This window comes from Vulpes vulpes, chromosome 13 (genome assembly GCF_048418805.1).
Source record: "Vulpes vulpes isolate BD-2025 chromosome 13, VulVul3, whole genome shotgun sequence".
In the NCBI taxonomy this organism is placed as follows: domain Eukaryota; kingdom Metazoa; phylum Chordata; class Mammalia; order Carnivora; family Canidae; genus Vulpes; species Vulpes vulpes.
Window position 1 is genome coordinate 121,398,720 of NC_132792.1, and position 16,749 is coordinate 121,415,468.

The following is a 16,749-nucleotide window of genomic DNA, read 5'->3' on the forward strand; positions in this document are numbered from 1 at the left end:
GAGCCACCCAGATGCCCCCGGGCTGCAGGTTTGAAGCCGGTGTGTTTCCCTGTGTGTAAGACACACCTCCATCCACTTGATGAAGGCCAGGTGCTCCTCACGTCACCCCGCTGCCTGCAGAGCCAAGCGCAGGTAAGGACGGGACCTCCTCTGGCTTCCTCTCCCCCTCCCCTAACGCCCACACCCGGCGTCCACCCGAGATCTGGAACACAGCGGCCGCACCCCGGCCCCGCGCGCCCGCGCCTCCTCGGGGGTCCATCGCACACACTTCCCCGCTGCGCGCCTGCGTCCGCGTCTCCCCTTCTTGGCCAGGCTGCGGGCGGACAGGCGCCGCGTGGGGGCCGCGGGAACCCCGGGCCTGACCACTCAGTCCCGCCCTCGCTCCTCCGGTCCGGACGGGGGCGCTGTCCGCACCTCCCCGCCCCCCCTCCCCCGGCTCCCTGCTCTCGACTTCTCCCGCGAGCTCCCAGAGCCGCCGGCTCGGGGCTCCGCCCCTCTCGGCAGCATCCCTCCTTTCCATTGGGCGAGGCCTGGCCGGGCTGTCCAATGGGACGAGGCGTTGGTGCGAGGCGGCGCCGCCATCTTGGGCCGCTGGGCCCCCCCCGCACCGGTCTCTGGCCGCCCGAGGTAGGTGGTAGGTGGGCCGGGCCGCGCCCCCTCCCTGCGTCCGCTGCGGACCCACGATGCCGCAGTACCAGACCTGGGAGGAGTTCAGCCGCGCGGCCGAGAAACTCTACCTCGCCGACCCTATGAAGGTGCGTCCCCGTGGGGCCGCTGGCTCGCCCCGGGTTAGGGTGTCTTCCCTGCGGTCCGCGCGGCCGCCAGCCGCTGCAGCCCGCCGGGAGGTGCGGGGGGTGAGCCCAGCCCGACCCCGCCGGGCGTCGTGTTATCCACGGGCTCCTCCCGAGGCTCGGGAGGGGTCTCGGCGGGTCCCCCAGGGCGCCCCGGGCCGCCTTCCCCGCCCCCAAGCCCCGAGCTTCCGTGGTGCTGCGGGTGGTTTACGTGTCTCTGCCGGCCGGCTCCTCCCCCTGCGGCGGCGGCCTCCAGACCCCTCCCCGCCGGGCTGCGGCGTCGCGGTCCCTCGCGCCTCGGGCTGCGGGGATGTGCGGCCGCCGCCAGGCCCTGAAGGCCGCCCCAGCTCGGAGGCGTGCACACCCCTTAGACCCGAGGGCCTTTCTCAGTCGGAGGTCAGTGCTTCGAGTATACGAGCGTGTTTGCACCCTCTTCTCAGGGAAACGCCCCGACACAGAAGCGTAGGGGCCCATTCGCAGCCCCCGCAGAAGTTGCCATGAGTAGACGTCTGAGCTCCTTCCTAAAGGGCCCAGAAGCCCCAGTGACGGGGATTGCAGCGTTCAGACCTTGATTTCTCTTCCTCTCCGGTTTTCGTTTATCTTGGTGTCAGATCCACAGACGGTTTAACATAGCTCCTCGCCAGTCAAAAAAAAAAGAAAGAAAGAGAGAGAGAGAGAGAGAGAGAGAGAGAAAGAAAGAAAGAAAGAAAGAAAGAAAGAAAGAAAAGAAAAGAAAAAGTCTTGGTAGGTTTTTAGAGCTAGATGAGTAACAAGAAGCCCTGAAACAGTGTTTATCCGTTCTTTACAATAAAATGATGTAATAGTAGCAGATGATGAAATGAGTTAGGTTATTTTTGAAATCGGGTATTTTGTGTATGACACGGTTTCTGGCTCTCCCGTTGGGTTGACCCCACCACCAACCCCCCCCCCCCTTGTTTGTAGGGACATGTGTCTATCCACGCAAGCAGCGCACCCTGAAAACGATACAGGATTTTTGTCCAGAAGTACGCCCACAGTACACAGAGTGTTTGAAACCCTGACATCAAGAGCAGTCCTGCTTTAAGAATGTGGTAGGAAGGTGAACACAAGGTGGGCTATGAACAGAGCCAGTCTGGAAGGGGCAGGATGGGGAGCTTCTCAGCTCTTCACCCCACCGAGAAGTCCAGGGCTTAGAAACTTTGCTGGGTTTCAGCTCTGATTTTTAGATAGGGGAGGGGAGGAATGGGGAGAGGACCTTGGCCAGCAGTGTCCTGGAGTGCCTTGTATGTGACAGGCAGTTTGCATGACACATCCTTACGGATATGATTTATGTGAGCAGTCAAGACAGTGTCTGGAGGTAGACTGATGGACAGTCTGATGCCTTAACTGGATTGCTTGGTCTAAGAGAGAAAGCTAATACTTGAACCCAGTTCTCTAAACCCCAAGTCTGTGCTGTCTCTGCTAGTCCACACAGCCAGAACAATAGGAGACTCAGAACCTGTTTTACAGGATTCTCTGTCTTCTCTCCCAGCCTCCTGGGCTGTCGAGTGTACCTGTCACCCCTTACCATTCTTTCTCACATTGCTCTCATTGAAGGTGGCATTACTGCTGGACCACGTTACAACCTCTCAGTCCATCTGCCTTTTTAATCCCTCCTTCACTCGTGCCACACTGTCAAAAAATGGAATTCCTTCCGTTTCCCACTTAAATACTGGTTTCCCGTTGATTGCCGGGTAAAGCACAGACTCCCAGTCCACAGTGTGACCCTCTCCAGCCTCTCTGGCTTTATCCTCCCACCCCATCCAGCATCCTCAGAATTTAGGTCTTCATTCACACTGCTGCTTCACCTCTGTCCTACCCTCTCCCCTGAAGCATGCATATTGCAACAGCCACCCTTTGTGAAGCCTTTTAACAGGTCCCCTTCCCCCAACTTAAAGCACTGTTTTCTCTTTGAGCATTTCACCTGTATATCCCCCTATAAAAGGACTTCATTCATGCTGTCTTGTGTTTGGTTACTTTGGTTGGTTGAGTTCAGAGTTCCTAAAAGAGCAAGAATCTTGATTGCTTTCTCTCTGTGGCATCTGACCTGGTACCTTAGATGCCCCTCAATCACAAAGTAGATGCTCTGATAGTACTGTGGAGATTTTAACTCTGACTTCTCATGAAGCCAACCAGCGTTTTTCTAACTGAGAGTTAAAACTTTACATAGTTGTTAGGCTTAGTACATTTTAAGGTTTCTTTTTGTTTTTGGAGAACTGAATTTTTTAAAACACGTAGAATTGATTTAAATAGCCCAATATATATAATCAGGTATCTACAGATAATCTAATTATTGTAATTTGTGTAAGTGCTTGGTGAGTTCCCTTTTTTCCTTCATCAAAACACATCTCAGAGTGCTGTGCCTTCTCCCACTCCCACCCCTCCAATCCCAGGGGAGCAGAGACATGGGAAAAGCTGAGGTGACAGCTCTTCACAGCCCTGTTCCTTTAGTTTCCAGAATTGTCTTGAGGCTTCTGTTTTTACATCATAACCATTTAAAAGTTAGGTTCCTACTTTGGCTTGTAGATACAGGCACTTTTTTAAACAGCCAGTTAAACAAGAGTTATTTATATTGGTCAGCAAAAAAACGGACTCCACCGCGGTACGCTATTTTGAATCTGTCATTTAAAAAAATAAAAATGGGGGATCTCTGGGTGGCGCAGTGGTTTGGTGCCTACCTTTGGCCCAGGGCGCGATCCTGGAGACCCGGGATTGAATCCCACGTCGGGCTCCCGGTGCATGGAGCCTGTTTCTCCCTCTGCCTGTGTCTCTGCCCCTCTTTCTCTCTCTGTCTCTCTGTCTCTCTCTCTCTCTCTCTCTCTGTGTGTGACTATCATAAATAAATAAAAATTTAAAAACATTTTTTTAAATAAAATAAAAAAATAAAAATGATGTTCCGAGAAGTTGTAAACTATTGTGAGATGTTTTCTTCCAGATCAGTCATTTTCTTGGCCACTGAACTGTAGAATGCCAGATAACAAAAGGTATCATGTAGCATGCTGTTCAATATAGGAATTATTTTGGGAAAGTTATTGGTGGAGACTTCTTTTCAAGACAAAATTCTGCCTTTCTGTCGAAATGCATTGTGTTGTGCCATCACGATAAAGATGTGATTTTGCTGAATGCTTGAGTCCAAATTCACCTCCTGAGGGCCACGGAGAGGGGACGGCATGAACTATGACTGCAGCAGTACTTCTGCGACATGGACTTGGACTTACAGAGCCTTGTCTGCTGTTTTCCCCCTACTTTTCCTATCATTTCTCTTGGCTGGGTTGTGGGTGTTGTAGGAAGGAAAAACTTTCTTTTTCCCTCTTAGGTATAACAGCTGGGGCCCTGCATATTAAACTGACAACAGATTAACAAGACAGAAAATCCAACATGTATGCAGTAGGCATGGAGTTGACAAAGCCTTTGACTTGGGGAGGCAGCTGTAATTGGGGCCTATATACCGTGTAAGCAGGGGTGTTAATGCATGGAAAAGAGGGTGGACTAAGGAAAGAAATAAGTTTAGGGCTTCTGTGGAGGGGAGTAAATTGTAGGAAGGTGATTAGTAAGGATTGTTATGCAGATGAAGAGCCCTCCTTTTCCCCCTAAGGGGAGTAAAGCACCTTTACTGTTAGAAAACAAAGGTTATCGTAGCCCTGCTTTTAGACGGAAAGGGCAGAGAGCTAATTGTTCTCCACTCAAAATAGTCCTTATGCCAAAATTACATGTTTGAGGAGGCATGTTGTGATCCCCTTCAATATATAGATGGTCCCCAACTTGCATGGACCTTCGTTTTTTTGACTTTTGGTACTACAAAAACCATATAAATTCCGTAGAAATCGTACTGTGAGTTTGAATTTTGATCTTTTCTTGGGCTAGTGATGTGCGGACAATACTGTCGTCTGGTGGCCACAGCCAGTAGTGGACTACAGCTCTCCATCAGCCAGGCAATCACAAGGGCAAACAACTGATAGACTTACAGCTATTCTGTGCCCACACAGGCATTCTGTTTTTCATTTTCAGTATGGCATTCAACAAATTACATGAGACATTCAACATTTAGTATCAAATAGGCTTGTGTTAGGTAATTTTGTTCACCTTTAGGCTAATGTAAGTGTTTGGAGCATGTTTAAGGTAGGCTAGACTATAATGTTTGGTAAAGTATGTGTATTAAATGCATTTTTGGCTTAACGATATTCTTCTTTTAAGATTTTATTTTTAATCTCTATACCCAACATGGGGCTCAAACTTAGAACCTGGAGATCAAGAGTGGCATGCTGTACAGACTGAGCTGGCCACACACCTGTGATAATTTCAATTTATGATACTTTCAACTGACAGTGGTTTTATTGGGGCATAACCCCATTGTAAGTTGAGGAAGATCTGTGTATTCTTCAAGGGAGGGGGAGAAAGGGAGAGAGAGAGAACCCCAAGCAGGCTCCACACCCAGCATGGAGCCTAACACAGCTCCCCGAGATCATGACCCGGAGCCAAAATCAAGAGTTAGATGCTTGGGATCCCTGGGTGGTGCAGTGGTTTAGCGCCTGCCTTTGGCCCAGGGCGCGATCCTGGAGACCCGGGATCGAATCCCACGTCGGGCTCCCGGTACATGGAGCCTGCTTCTCCCTCTGCCTATGTCTCTGCCTCTCTCTCTCTCTCACTCTCTGTGTGACTATCATAAATAAATAAAAATTAAAAAAAAAAAGAGTTAGATGCTTAACCAGCTGAGCCACCAGATGCCTCAAGATCTGGGTATTCTTAATGCCAAACCACCCAAGAGTCTCATGGACATTCCCTGAATATGGATGTGTTTCAGGAATTTTCAGTATATCTCTTCAAACGTTGCAAATAAATATCTAACTTTCTAATAAGTCTTTTAAAGAAATTATAGCAATAGGATGAACTAGAATACTGTTTTGTATCTCATTTCAATAATGGTGATTACAGTAAAGATGCCTTTAGATGTTTTGGCTGTTAATTCTGAAAGGATCCTTTTTAGCATACCCGAAGACTAAATTATTTATGAGAAATGCTTTCTGACGTCATTTTTTCTAAATATGTATTTTTATTTCAGGCACGTGTGGTTCTCAAATATAGGCATTCTGATGGGAGTTTGTGTATTAAAGTAACAGATGATTTAGTTGTAAGTATACATTTTTATTTGTTGCATACTTCCAGATTTGTTTGAGTTAATCGTTTGAGATTATTTACATAGAATTTATGGAGATTACCCATTAGAATGTTTATTTTGCATTTCATTCCAAAGTCAAAAACCTCATTCTAGAAGCCACTTTCATGGACTCGGGGAAATAACTTACTTTGTTGATGCAGTATGTCAAGTGTAACCTAATCACTTTCTTCAGATCTTAAGCAAAGGAGCATAGAGACTAAAAGTGGACATGGGATAAAGGGCTCCTTGTGAGCATGGGAGGAGGAAATGATGGCTTTGTGTAGTGCCTTCCCTCCTCCCTAGCTTCGCAGTCTCATCACTTCCAAGACCCTCTGCCACCTGATGGCTATATGCAGCAGTTGTCCACTGAACTACTCTTGCTGAGAGCCCCACAGCAGCTGCTAATTTCTAAACCTGATAGTCTCATCGGTTCACATCTTATTGGACTTCCTTGCTGCTTCTGATACAGAAAACCACTATGGTGGGAATTATTTTGGCATCTGTGGCTCCATTTTATCTTATTTTTCTGTTTCTGTCTTACTGGTCTTTGCTGATAAATACTGGTTTCTTCAGGATTCTGTCCTGGGTCATCTTTTCCTACTGCTTCTGGAGGCACCCATTCAGTCATGGAGCCCAGGGCTGCCTGAATCTAGGTCTGTCTCCAGATTTGTACATTTGGCTCATGTTTTTCTTCTGACTTCCTGACTAGCTCTCTGCTTGGCCTCCTTACCTTGGTGCCGCTCACAAGTATCCTGTCTGGAATGGGACTCCTTGTCTCTGCTCCAACTGCTGCTTCCTGTTAACTCTCCTGTTCTTGTGTCCCTGGCCCTTGGACAAGCTTGAAGAGCTTGTATTTTGATCCTTGACATGCTCCAGGTGCTCTCCCAGGCATGTGGGAGCTACTGGCTCGATCACCCTCGTCTCAGTTCCTGTCATGGTCACTCTATCTTTGCTGTGGCTCTCTGAAGTTGCGGGTGTCACCCTCACCTGGCTCCTCTGCTAGACCAGTCTCCCGAATGTGTCCCTGCTGTCCAGTTGTCCAGGGGGATCAACTCTGGGAGAGTTGAGAGAGGGAGAGTTGATCCAATTGTCCAGAGGGATTTCTGAACATGCACATTTGGTGGTTACAACCATGCTTACTTAGTGGCTCCTCATCACTCATGATGTCACTGCAGCCTCCCATCCCCTCCACTGTCTGTCACATGTTGCTGTGGGACTCCTGAGACGAGGTGGGTTGTCCTAGACCTCTGCCTCTGCTGGTCCCTTTCTCTTACTGTGGCACTGAATCCCACTGCTGGCCTAGGTGGCGAGATGGGGACTGACTTTTCAAAACCCATCTAGAAGGATTTCTTCATCTCTTGCTTTTCTTTTGGCTCTTTTTGTGCTGTATCACCATTGTTTTATCAAGTGTGTCTTTTTAGTAGTAGAGTGTGAGTTTCGGGACAATAGGGCGCAGAAAGACGTTTCCAGTGACTAGCATGGTGTCCTGACCCGGAGAGCACTTATAAACGGGCTCTTAATAGATTAATTCTCTAAAAATTTCATAGTGATTAAAAATCCCTGTCTCTGGTCGTATGTTAGATTTTATATATTTGTGTTCAAGGTTCCATTGTGAGGTTGCATAAATTCAGACTTTTAATGATTACCATGTCTTCCAGGGACCAATTAAATTTGAAGTAACTGAAAATATGAAGAATGAAGAGAACCTTGAGCTGTAGTGTGCTAGACCTAGAGTGAAGAGACTTGAATCCTAATTTAGCCATTACCGGCGTTTCGGCCTCGGAAAAGTTCAGGCCAAAAGTTTGGCTTTATGGGCCTCAGTCCCTTATATAAAGTGCCATAGTGGTAGTCTGCTTCCCTGATTGGGGTGTGGGTAGTAAACCACACAGGTGAAAGTACCTAGCATCAGTGCCTGCCTCTTAGTACATCCACACGTGTGCTTGAGCCTGGAGCCTTCACATTGAGGATCGTCCCAGTTATGAGGGACACAGAGCGTAGGTATATCTGCTGAGGAGAAGTTGGCATGTCCTGTTTTAAAATAGGAAAAAGTGGGATCCCTGGGTGGCGCAGCGGTTTGGCGCCTGCCTTTGGCCCAGGGCGCGATCCTGGAGACCCGGGATCGAATCCCACGTCGTCGGGCTCCCGGTGCATGGAGCCTGCTTCTCCCTCTGCCTATGTCTCTGCCTCTCTCTCTCTCTCTCTCTCTGATGACTATCATAAATAAATTTAAAAAATAAATAAATAAAAATAAAATAGGAAAAAGTGCAGAACTTATTTTGATACAAAAGGCTTTATCTCAAAATGATGACTTTGCATCTGATAACGATTAAACATAATTAAGGATACAGGGATGGCAGTAGTGCCAAGAACTTTGTCACATTGATGATTCCTGTGGCCAAATCGAAATATGAAAAATGCCTTCTGTTTTCTTTCTTAAAACTACTGGAATTTATCCCTATTTGGAGGGGGCTAAAACACAAAACCATCCTCCTAAATAGTAAACATATGAACCAACTCCCAGTGGTAAAACACTATTTTCTAATAACTCTTGAAAAGTGTGTACACTTCCCTTGCTAATTTGTTTTAACTACTCATTCCTTCAGAAACTCAGTCTTAGGCTACATTTATTATAATCACCATGTGGCTTTGACTTTTTTATAATCCTATTTATGCATCATTTCTTCTAATCCCATAACTGATGTATAATATTTTATATGAATCTGAAATTTTTTCTGTCAAACTGCAGTGACAATGTAGATAGATCCTCCCACAGCAGGTGTACTGAAATTGAAATGATGGAAATTATTATGGCCTCTTTACAAGATTGTTACACAAATTTCCACAATATATGGATAACAATTTTGAGTGATTTTTTTTTCTTTTTAATTTTTTTTTTTATTTATGATAGTCACAGAGAGAGAGAGAGAGAGAGAGGCAGAGACACAGGCAGAGGGAGAAGCAGGCTCCATGCACCGGGAGCCCGATGTGGGATTCGATCCCGGGTCTCCAGGATCGCGCCCTGGGCCAAAGGCGCCAAACCGCTGCGCCACCCAGGGATCCCCAATTTTGAGTGATTTTTAAAGGCAAAATGAGTTCAGACCAGTCAGGGATGATAAGATTGAATTATAAATTACTTAAGTTGATGAATATTATTGTAGGATCATTCATTCCCTATAAGACTCATGTGAAGCCTTAAAATGGGCTAAAGAAAAATGGACATTTTATTACAAAATGAGGAAAAGAGTTGCCAGCTTAAAATTGATATTTTTGAAGACTCTAGAAGAACAAATAGTTTTTGAGAAACCATAAGCAGATCTTAAGTATCTATCTATTGAAGAATTTAACTTATAGCAAGGAAGAATTTGGTCTGGATTAAAAATTGTGTAAGCCTTTGGAAAATCAAGGTTGGACAGATTTATCTGGTTTAATTTAGATCATGACCAGCTGTGAGCAAGGGATGCTGGATTTTTTTTTTTCTTAAATTACCATTACTACCCCTGCCCCATTTCCCAATTTAACGAGTAGGGAAAGCCATCCTAATATTGGTATGTTTAAAACCCAGTTTAACTCAGATAATCATGACCAGATCCCAGGGAGAAAATAATCTGATTCTAAGCCTTGAATTCTCATCAGATCCACAGCAGGACTTGGCATATTACTTAATTGGTCATTTTTGAGGAGCTTCTATTAGAGTTCATTTAGTTTTTTGCTTACAGCAGTGGAGTTGGAAATACTATAAGATACTAAAGAAACGCGATTGCTGGGGGCTTAGAAACTTGAGTGTTAACTGCCTTAGTATGACCTCTAGAGGGAATAGAGCAAAACACAGTAGGAAGAACTCCTGTTTGTACCCAATCCTACATTTGCTACGTTGTTGATAATCTAATTTTACACAGTTAATGTGTACTTTTAAATTTTCTGACAGTGTTTGGTGTATAGAACAGACCAAGCTCAAGATGTAAAGAAGATTGAGAAATTCCACAGTCAACTAATGCGACTCATGGTAGCCAAGGAATCCCGCAGTGTTGCCATGGAAACGGACTGACGGGTTTGAAATGAAGATCCTTCATGTTCTTAGGAAGTAAATATCTTTTGAATCAGAAAAAGTGTTGGGAAAGAAAATACTTTATGTAACTAAGTGGGCTCTTCAGAAGTGGGGAGATCATTTTTTGTACTTTGTTTTTTAATGTTTACTTTAGAGAGCTAGGAACGTAAATGCTTTCAGGTAGAAAGCCTTTATTTATTTTTGGAAATTGAACAAGAAATGATGCATCTGTGTTGGGAAACCTTTTGCAGGTTGATGTGGAGCAAAATACGTAATAATTCTTTGGTAAGTTTGTACCAGTAATTTGAAAATGAGGTATCAGTAAAAGGCAGTTCTTCCTTAAATTTAGTTAATCTGTCTTTAAAAGAAAATTAAATTTAACCATTTTGCTGGATTGATGTATTTCTTTTGGAGCATAAAATTTGTGCTATTGATGACCAACAAACATAAAATATGGTAATTGGAATTACCTGTGCACAGCAGTGTACCTGACTATGTATAATATAGTAATGTAGTCTCAGTTCTATCTAAAAGTAATCATGGAAATGAGTATGCTTTACCTAAAACTTTTCCAAACTTAAACTGTATTTTTGAATGTAAGGGATTTGTAGTATCATTAGCTTGTTGAGCAGAGACTTGCTTTAAATCTAGTTTCCAGTGCTCAAAAACAACTGCATTTACTTGAAGTGCATGAACAGATGATCACTAGTGGACTGAACCACCATATTACGCAAGTATTTGCTACAGATTTCCCATCTATATTTTCTCAGAAGGGCTAAAGATTATTTGAACTGTTAAATCTTTGCATATGTCTGTGCCACACCTGCCTGTTTCTCCCTGTACTTAACCAAGGTGTTGAACCTGACTGTCACAACTGTTATTTTTTCCATTAAGCCAGAAGGATATCATTTGATATTTATCGTATAATTGTAACCTCAGTTTTACCATCTCAATGTAATGTTCACATGTTGCCTCCTACATTAAAATATTTTTTGTTAGGACTTTGTCGTGTTGAGCAACATTTTAACCTGGACAGTTCTATCAGCCATATGAAATTTTGCATGTTTCAGAGAAGTCAGTGAGTAAAATATTATATGAATATACATTGTTCCTCTTGAAGTGTATAACTTCTCGAGAATTAATGATTTTTTTGACTGAGATATACTGTATTCATTTAATGTAAGATGAGCCTGATGAGCCTGATTCTGTTGTTGGTACTTTTTATTACATGACTTTCTCTTAAGATGTCTGTTGATTGCAAGGTGGTTTTCTTGATTAAGAAAAGTAACATCAGGGGCGCCTGGGTGGCTCAGTGGCTGAGTGTCTGCCTTTGGCTCAGGTCATGATCCCGGGGTCCTGAGATCAAGTCCTGCATCAGGATCCCTGCAGGGAGCATACTTCTCCCTCTGCCTATGTCTCTGCTTCTCTCTGTCCCACATAAATAAATAAATAAAATTAAATAAAATAAGTAAATAAGTAACATCAAATAGTAAAGGAGGTTTGGGGATTGGGGTGAATTAATGGGCTCACTGGAGGATTTTTTGACCTTCTTTGTTCTCATTTACACCTTCTGCTTTTTAACAGTACTTTATTTATTAAAATAACCTGAAAGGAAGGGCCTGGGATCCTTGAGTCCTTGTAGCTTATAGCAGAGAGAGGAGAGCAGAAGTTGCAAGCAGGCAGCCTGGCCTACAGTCTTGACTGGCCTGCTTCCCAGCTGTGGTCTATGCTTCTCTAAGCCCCTGCTTCCTTCTCTGGAAATTGGGCCGACAGCAGGATTCCTAGGACATGAGGAGGATCAAATGGTAGAACCTATTGTAAGCCCTTGGTACAGTACCTGGAACACTGTAATGCTCAGTAGATGGTAGCCGCTAGAAGTAGTCGTTGTATTTTTCAGGGCAAAAAGTATGGCTAGCTCTTAAGGTTTATTTCATAATTTCCATTGAAGGATTATTTAGAGGTAGCATCTGCCTTTTCTGCTGAGAGCTGTGTCTATTATTAAATGCCATTTTTGGCAGTTGGGAAGCAAAACAAAACTACCCCCATAGAGAGTTCTTACTGGGGAGAAACAAAAATCCTTAAATATAAAACTTGCGTTTATTTGTGTCTGTACATATTAAGAGAATTAATTGGTAAATGTATCAAATTTCTTAAAGACCATATAAATAATAAAACATCAACTCATCATATATTCTGAAAATTACAGTGCTGTATACTCTATATATATATATATTTTTGTAATCATGAAGTATTTCTTGACACCATAATCACACTTAGCTGGGTTAATTTTTAGCAAACATGTTAGAAATATATTTGATCAAACACTGCTAAGGTAATCCATATGAAGTCACTGTAGTAATTGGGATTCTGGGTATTGCAGTTAAAATTTCATTTTGTTGGGAACCCTGGGTGGCGCAGCGGTTTGGCGCCTGCCTTTGGCCCAGGGTGCGATCCTGGAGACCTGGGATCGAATCCCACGTCGGGCTCTCGGTGCATGGAGCCTGCTTCTCCCTCTGCCTATGTCTCTGCCTCTCTCTCTCTGTGTGACTATAATAAGTAAATTAAAAAAAAAAAAGGGGGGGGATCCCTGGGTGGCGCAGCGGATAAGCGCCTGCCTTTGGCCCAGGGCGCGATCCTGGAGACCCGGGATCGAATCCCACGTCGGGCTCCCGGTGCATGGAGCCTGCTTCTCCCTCTGCCTATGTCTCTGCCTATGTCTCTGCCTCTCTCTCTCACTGTGTGCCTATCATAAATGGATAAAAATTAAAAAAAAAAATTTTTCATTTTGTTTTTCTCTTCTAAAGACCCATTCTCCTTGGAGCACAGAGTTCATTAAATAAACATTGCTATTTGGCTACATATACTCTCTACTGTAAAGGATTGGATTCTCCCTCTTGGGGTACCTAGTCTGCCAAATTTCTGTCTTAAAAATATAAAGTCTCAGGGCGCCTTGTGGGGACGCTCAGTTGGTTAAGCATCTGACTCTTGATTTCAGCTGAGCTCATGATCTCAGGGTCATGAAATCAAGCCTGTGGGGGCATGGAGCCTGCTTAAGATACTCCCTCTCTCTCCCTGTGCTCCTCTCCTTCCTCATTCATACTCATTCTCTCTCTCCCAAAATGTGTGTTTGTGTGAATAATATATTAATTATATATTAATAATATATTAATAATATATATTATTATTCATACACAAAGTCTCTTTTTCACCCACAGCCCTAAGTCATTGATTAGAGGCAGTGTTGGCAGCATTTTATAGTTGATACTTTCTGTTACCCTTAGAAAAACTAACATTAACAATTGTATGATGGTAATAGTCTTCAGAGTATTCTAAAACTAATTCAAAATGAGTGAAATGTGAAATTAATTGCCCAAGAATGGTTAAAGGTCCTATCTTTTCTTCTTACTGAAAATAAAACTGAAAACCCAATCCCTACATTTATTACACTCCTTCTGCTTATCTTAGTAAAAAATGCCTTGTGGTAATTGCAGTATCATCATATTTAGTCTTCTCTTTAAACACAGGGAAGATGTTCTTTTGCTACTGCAGTTGAAATCTATGATGTTGCGAGAAGAGAATTAAAATATTTCATACCATTTCCTTAAAGGAAAAATATTTAAAAGCATTAGTTGGGGGAGCACCTGACTGGCTCAGTGGAAGAAGCTCTTGGTCTCAGGGTCATGAGTTTGAGGCCCATGTTGGGTGTAGAGAATAAACTTTAAAAAGCACTAGTTGGACTGGTTCCCGATAAGGTGGAGCAAGCTCATGCCACCATGACTCTTTCACCAAATACAGTTGTGAGCGCATGAAGCAGCTGTGTGAGGACTCTGAAAGAAAACAGCAGGTGGATTAGGAAGAAGATGAGACTTGGAAGTACCATTGAACCAGTGATAATTCACCATTTTCCCCCTCTGGTATCCCCCAGCCCAAACTCAGCACCCTGGAAGGATGATGGATATGAATGCTGGGGTGCAGACAGGCCACAAGCCCTCTCCATCTGGTTCAAGGAGTACAAGGGGATCTTCTAATATACCCAAGAGAGTGCAGAATCCTTTGTATTGCTTTCTTATTCTTTTGTGTTCTCTTACACTGCCCCCCATCCCACCCCAGCAATCCCATGCTGGTGACAGCATCCACTACTGGCAGTGGGAGCCTGCGGGAGCCAAAACTTGGGGAGATGACCCTTCCTCTCCCATACAGCTTTGTCTCCAAGAGGGTATAACCAATTCCCATTGCATTTTTCTCTCTGCCCTCCATCCAGTTGGCCCTGGATGCAGACACAGTGGCAAAAGCAGTCTTCTGGCCAGAGAACTAGAGATAGAAGGAATCAAAGTACCAGAGAGATCACAGGGAGGAAGGAATTCAGAAAGTGACTTCATTAAGTTGTTTATGTACCTCTGGGTCCACTGCTAAGCTCTATGTATGTGTGGATCTGATCCTTTTCAGCAGACCAAAGACTAATAGACCACCACCCAAATCCCGGGCCAGTAACTGGGAGGCATTCACATGTGATAGATCCAAAAAGCACTGTATTGATTTTGAAAGTTGAACTGACATCCCAAACTGCACTCTGAAGGCTATGATTCCAGTGTTAGTTTAGCTTTCAAAACCTTTATCTGATCTCACACACCTGAAACTTGTGTAATGTTTTATGTCAGTTTTGCTGGAATTTTTTTTTTTTTTAAATAATAGACCTTTGCCTACAAGCTAATCAGGTTGACTGCCTGCTGAAGCAGAAACTCAGTATTTTCCATAGGATTTAAACAAGACTTAGAGTTTAATGACAGTGTTCAAAATGTCAGGGATACAATCCAGAATTAGCTGGCATACCAGGAAATGGGGAAAATCTCAATTCATAGAAAAAAACAATCAGGAGATCCCAGCACTGAAATATCAGATGTTGAAATTATCTGACAAAGACTTTAAAGCAACTCTTATAAAAGTGATCCAGCAAGTAACCAAGAACATTTGTAGACAATGAAGAAACAATCTGCAAAGAAAAAAGTTATAGTACAAAATGGAGATTTTAGAACAGAAATACACAGTAATCAAAATTTTAAACTCCCTGAATAGTCTATTATAATGGAGGAAACCGTGAACTTGAAGATAAATCAAGAGAATTTAATCAAGATCAGAGGAAAAGTTCAGGAAACAAAGCAAAACCATGAGCAGAGCTTCAGAGATCTGCCAGACAATAATAGGTCTAACATTTGTGCCATCAGAATCCCAGAAGAAGAGAAAACATGATGCTGGAAAAGGGTGTTTGAAGAAATACTGGCTAGACACTTCCCAATTTGGTGAAAAACTTAAACCTATGGATTCAGGAAACTCCAAGATACCCACACCCCACACAATCATAATGAAAACTGGACAATACTCTTGAAAGTTACCAGGCATGGAGCCTGCTTCTCCCCCTGCCTATTTCTCTGTCTATCCATGTCTCTCATGAATAAATAAAATCTTTAAAAAAAAATAAAAATTGTGCATACATCTGTCCACACAAAGACTTACATGAGTTTTTTTAAAAAGATATTCTTAGGGTGCCTGGGTGGCTGAGTCGGTGAAGCGTCTGTCTTCAGCTCAGGTCATGTTCTCAGAGTCCTAGGTTTGAGCCCCATATCAGGCTCCCCACTCAGCACAGAGTCTGCTTCCCCCTCTGACCCACCTCCATTCATGCACGGTCTCTCTTTCTCTCTCTCTCTCAAATAAAATCTTAAAAAACGAATAGTATTTACCCCATAGGGTTGTTATGAAGATTAAGTGAATTAATATTTGGGGAGCACTTAAAACGGTGCCTGGCACAGTAATCTCTGTGTTCATTATGTTTAAAAAATAGGAGTTCTCGGAATCTGTGGGTGGCTCAGCGGTTTAGTGTTGCCTTCCGCCTGGGGCATGGTCCCAGAGTCCTGGGATTGAGTCCCTCATTAGGCTTCCTGCATGGAGCCTGCTTCTCCCTCTGCCTATGTCTCTGCCTGTCTCTGTGTCTTTCGTGAATAAATAAATAAAATCTTAAAAAAAAAAAAAAAGGGTCCTCTATGTGTTCAGAATGTCCTTCGTAATGTGTGTTGCAAGCGTTTTCACCAACCTTTTTCTGTGGGAGACTTGGTTCCTTGGCAACCAGTTCCTTTCCTGTGGCTGCCATCTCAAGTTACCACAAGTTTGGTGGCTGAGAACAACACGAATCTATCCTCTTACAGCATCAGAAGTCCTAAACAGGTCTTAAAGAGCTACTGTGAAGGTTCAGTAGGGTAGGGGTTGTTCCTTCTTGAGCCTCCAAGGGAAAATGGGTTTCTCTGCCTTTCCCAGCCCCCGGGGGCTATCTGCCTTCCCTGGTTCATGGCTCTACGTTACATCACCTTCCCCACCTCATCACTTCTACCTCTCTGACCTCCTTGCCTCCCTCTTGTAAAGACCCTTGTGACCATGTTTAGTGCCCCCCCCCCCCCACATAGCTCAGGATCTTGTCTCCATGTCAATCCCATCTGCAAAGTCTTTTTTGCAACATAAGGCAGCAAATTCACAGATGCTGGGGGTTAGGGCGTAGATATCTTCAGGGGAACCATCGCTCGGCCTGCTACAGATACTTTTTGTCAGACACAAGTTTCAGATTGGGATGAAAGCCAGTCTCCTACTCCACTCCTTAAGGATCAGGTCTAACATCACTCTTCTTGGCACCCCTGCCCACCCACGACTCACAAGCCTCTGAGGCCACCCAGGGCCAGTAAGGGATGGGAGCTCTC

The 16,749-nt window shown here is 44.0% G+C and overlaps 1 protein-coding gene across 1 annotated transcript; it reads left to right on the plus strand.

Moving 5' to 3' along the window:
- Nucleotides 1–574: 574 nt before the first annotated feature.
- On the plus strand, nucleotides 575–12,209 carry SRP9 (signal recognition particle 9). The gene is made up of 3 exons (XM_026003453.2): nucleotides 575–755; nucleotides 5,869–5,937; nucleotides 9,890–12,209. The coding sequence occupies exons 1-3, from the start codon at nucleotides 684–686 to the stop codon at nucleotides 10,007–10,009; spliced, it is 261 nt and encodes an 86-aa protein (XP_025859238.1). The 5' UTR covers nucleotides 575–683; the 3' UTR covers nucleotides 10,010–12,209.
- Nucleotides 12,210–16,749: the final 4,540 nt, after the last annotated feature.

What these genes read in the sequence shown, in the direction of transcription:
- SRP9 (XM_026003453.2), top strand. Translation starts at nt 684, where the DNA reads ATGCCGCAGTACCAGACCTGGGAGGAGTTCAGCCGCGCGGCCGAGAAA. An exon ending in ACCTCGCCGACCCTATGAAG is followed by an intron (nt 756 to 5,868) that starts GTGCGTCCCCGT and finishes TTTTTATTTCAG; the next exon opens with GCACGTGTGGTTCTCAAATA. An exon ending in AAGTAACAGATGATTTAGTT is followed by an intron (nt 5,938 to 9,889) that starts GTAAGTATACAT and finishes ATTTTCTGACAG; the next exon opens with TGTTTGGTGTATAGAACAGA.